This window comes from Lathyrus oleraceus, chromosome 3, assembly GCF_024323335.1.
Source record: "Lathyrus oleraceus cultivar Zhongwan6 chromosome 3, CAAS_Psat_ZW6_1.0, whole genome shotgun sequence".
Taxonomy (NCBI): domain Eukaryota; kingdom Viridiplantae; phylum Streptophyta; class Magnoliopsida; order Fabales; family Fabaceae; genus Lathyrus; species Lathyrus oleraceus.
Genome location: NC_066581.1, coordinates 84,330,874 through 84,333,956, shown reverse-complemented (window position 1 = coordinate 84,333,956; position 3,083 = coordinate 84,330,874). Strand labels below are relative to the sequence as shown.

At 30.2% G+C, this 3,083-nt stretch overlaps 1 protein-coding gene across 1 annotated transcript; it reads right to left on the bottom strand.

The window, feature by feature from the left end:
- Positions 1-380: 380 nt before the first annotated feature.
- LOC127129806 (protein RESTRICTED TEV MOVEMENT 3) lies at positions 381-1,482 on the bottom strand. Its single transcript, XM_051058931.1, has 3 exons — positions 1,361-1,482; positions 1,118-1,281; positions 381-994 (listed from the first exon to the last, which is right to left on the bottom strand). The coding sequence occupies exons 1-3, from the start codon at positions 1,480-1,482 to the stop codon at positions 381-383; spliced, it is 900 nt and encodes a 299-aa protein (XP_050914888.1).
- Positions 1,483-3,083: the final 1,601 nt, after the last annotated feature.

The window sequence follows — 3,083 nt, the reverse complement described above, 5'->3', positions numbered from 1 at the left end:
ACCATAATTATTTGAGGTTGTTTTTAACTTTATTCATATATGAAAATTTCATAAACATTCATATGCTATTTTATTTAATCAAAGAATTGTTAAATTTTTAAAAGATTATCTTAATGTGTAAACTCGGTCAAATTAACTTATAATTAAGCCCTACGCAAAAACCAACTGCATCTAATATGAACTGAGCCCAAAGTTTTCATAGACCACAATACTAATGTGAATTAAACAAATATATAAATCATGTGTTGAAACTACCAAAGGAAATGTTAATGTACTAATATATTCGCAGATTTTAGTTGGCATGAAATAAAAATATGAGATGCAATGTAATTGAGAAAACTGGTCGAAATAAGGTACTGATAAAGAGACAGTGACAGTATTTAGTTCAATGGTTTCCAACTCTCACGTTCCAATTTAGAATCTAAATCAATTTCTTTGAAACCTTTTGCTTTCAACAACTCTCTTTCTACCTCAAGATTTATCTCAGCAGCAGCCAACTTTATCTTTATCTTCTCAGCTTCCAGCTCTACAGCTATCATAGTATCCTTGAGTTTTTCTACTTGCTTAGCTTTTTCCACCAAACTTTTCATTCCCATGGCAGATTGAAAATAAGGCTCTAACCACGTAACATCAAATTTAAATTTCTCAAGTACATCCCACAAATCTTCAAGTTTCTTACAAGCTTGTTCATTCAAATCTTTCACTTTTTTAGTCTTTAAAAAATACAAAACTTTTCCCAACGCATGAGATACCAAATCTTCGTCATCATGTTTTGAAGATTCTATAGAAACAGTTGAAAGTCTTTCAATATTTGTGCATTCAAATATTAGGGATGCAGTTTGATTAACTCGCTTCTCTTGGCTTGACTTGCAAACACAAACTTCTAAACCAACAATACACGTATCTTTCACAATAAACCCCTTTACAGGATCATGAAGCTCATCTAAAGGAAGGAAAGTTCGGAAGCCCATGGCTTTCCGAGTTGCATTGAATTCTCTGACGTCACTTCCTAGCAAATTTATAAAATCAATAAAAGAAACTGTTACTATTTTTTATACAAGTTATAGATGAAAGAAACTCTAACATATGTAATTCAGAAAATAATGTACAAATGTACTACCTCGACAGATTGTCATGTTGGCATTGAGCTGATCGAATAGAAGTAGCTTATATTTGACATGTCTCTTCCATCCCTCCGACATATTGGCAGTTTGCATAGCCTCTAGAAAAATTGATAAGGAGTTTTCTACTTCGTGCCCTTTTGGAAACAGACTAATCCTCCTAAACCAAAACCAAGCAAATTAAAACCTAAAAATGTAAATCATGGTAAAGAGCGAATTCGTTCATTAAAATATCATACCATGGATAACCACCTAAGACAAAAGGCTCGGAGTAAACCTCATCTTCCTTCAAACGAGAGAAGTTTTCGATCTTCCATGTAAATTTCTCAAACATGTCAACGCTAGATTGTCCATGTTCCATATCTCCAAACCCTGCTCAGCACATAAGAGTAAGATCAATATAAGTACTACTACTGGAAATCCTACTCACTTATATATAGAGATAAATAGAAAACTTTTTGTGTTGAGTAGCGTAAGAAGCAATAGAAGCCGTAACATTACTGTGTAATTAAATGAATGCCAAGAGCCACTTAATCTCCCGATGATGGCACAAATTACAAAACACAGAACATGAGTGGGAGATACTGATAGTGTATTGCTATTCGCCCTTTTAATTTAATTAAATGCATTTCATTTTTTCTTTTCGTGACCATAAGAAAGAGTATTAATTTGTTATTGCCAATTAAACTTCAACACCTTAGTTTTTTAATTGGAAGGCCAAAGAAATAAATATACAGCATCCGATCACTATTATAAGTAAATTTAATTTTTTAAATACATTTAATAATTAATTTATCTAGTTTATATATGGAATAAATACATCAACTTTTAAATGTATTAAAAAAATCAAATTTATTTATAATAATCATCCGATAATGTATTAAATAAGTAAATTGTTAATAGACGCTTCAGGGATATTCTTTAAGACCTTAAAATATTTCTTTCATTTTTTTAGTGTTATTTTTTTATTTTTTATACATACTAATAAATCTAATCAATATTGTTATTTTTCAAATAATAATTTTTTTTATCTATAATATCCTAATTATTTATTATATTTATTTAATTTTTTTTCTGAACGTAATAATTATTTATAAATAATTTTAACAAAAATCCATTTAATATCACCTTAAATTTTATAAATAACAATTAAAAAAAATACAAAATTATCAAAAAAAAATGATACTTATGAGGGAACGAAATAAAGAAGAAAGAAATTATATGTATTTAATACATTAACACTTAAAAATTAATTCTAGAGCACTGTTAGCCACATCCATTCCTTAGTACTCTAGTTGATTCTACTCCTTTTAATATTTGAGGATCATAAAGTAGGATTAAGGCCCTGATCCATCTGGTTTTTTTAGTACTCTAGTTGATTTTTTTAGTACTCTAGTTGATTCTATTGGTTTTTATGTGCATAGTAGTGTTCTTATGTCTGTTCTAGAGGAAACATAAGTTTAAGGGGACTTTCTCCGTCTATTTATCTTGAAAGTGCTTCTTCTCCTTGTGCTTTGCGTTCACTAAATTCTTCTTTGGCTTCCCGAATTTCCAATGATTATGATAATGTACTAGCTGCCAAAATTGTAAGGTTAACTAAGCAACTTGGTTGTTCTTTTAAGACGAGTAATGAGATTGGCAGGTTGAAGTTAGAGATCATAAGTTAAAGTCTTCCATGGTGTCGTAGATAATGTTAGTTGGTTGTTTTAACATTTGAGGATCATAAAGTAGGATTAAGCAAGTTAAGTTTAAGAAATTTATCTATTTAAATTTTTTTGGAATTTGTGGCTATTCAAAAAATCAAACTTAGTATGGTGACAGGTTCTCCGGAGTGCTACTTTGGAGGAATGATTTTTTGTGAGTGGAGTTTTTTTCATGCGATTAGTAGTACTGGTGGTCTTCTTTTGATATGGTGTGGTTGGGGGTATTCGGTTTTCTCTTTTTTAGGCGTTGGTTTCCTTG

Coding starts and splice junctions, on each gene's coding strand:
- LOC127129806 (XM_051058931.1), bottom strand. CDS start 1,482: ATGGAACATGGACAATCTAGCGTTGACATGTTTGAGAAATTTACATGG. Junction 1,282..1,360: donor GTCTTAGGTGGTTATCCATG/GTATGATATTTT, acceptor GTTTTGGTTTAG/GAGGATTAGTCTGTTTCCAA. Junction 995..1,117: donor CATGACAATCTGTCGAGGTA/GTACATTTGTAC, acceptor GTGACGTCAGAG/AATTCAATGCAACTCGGAAA.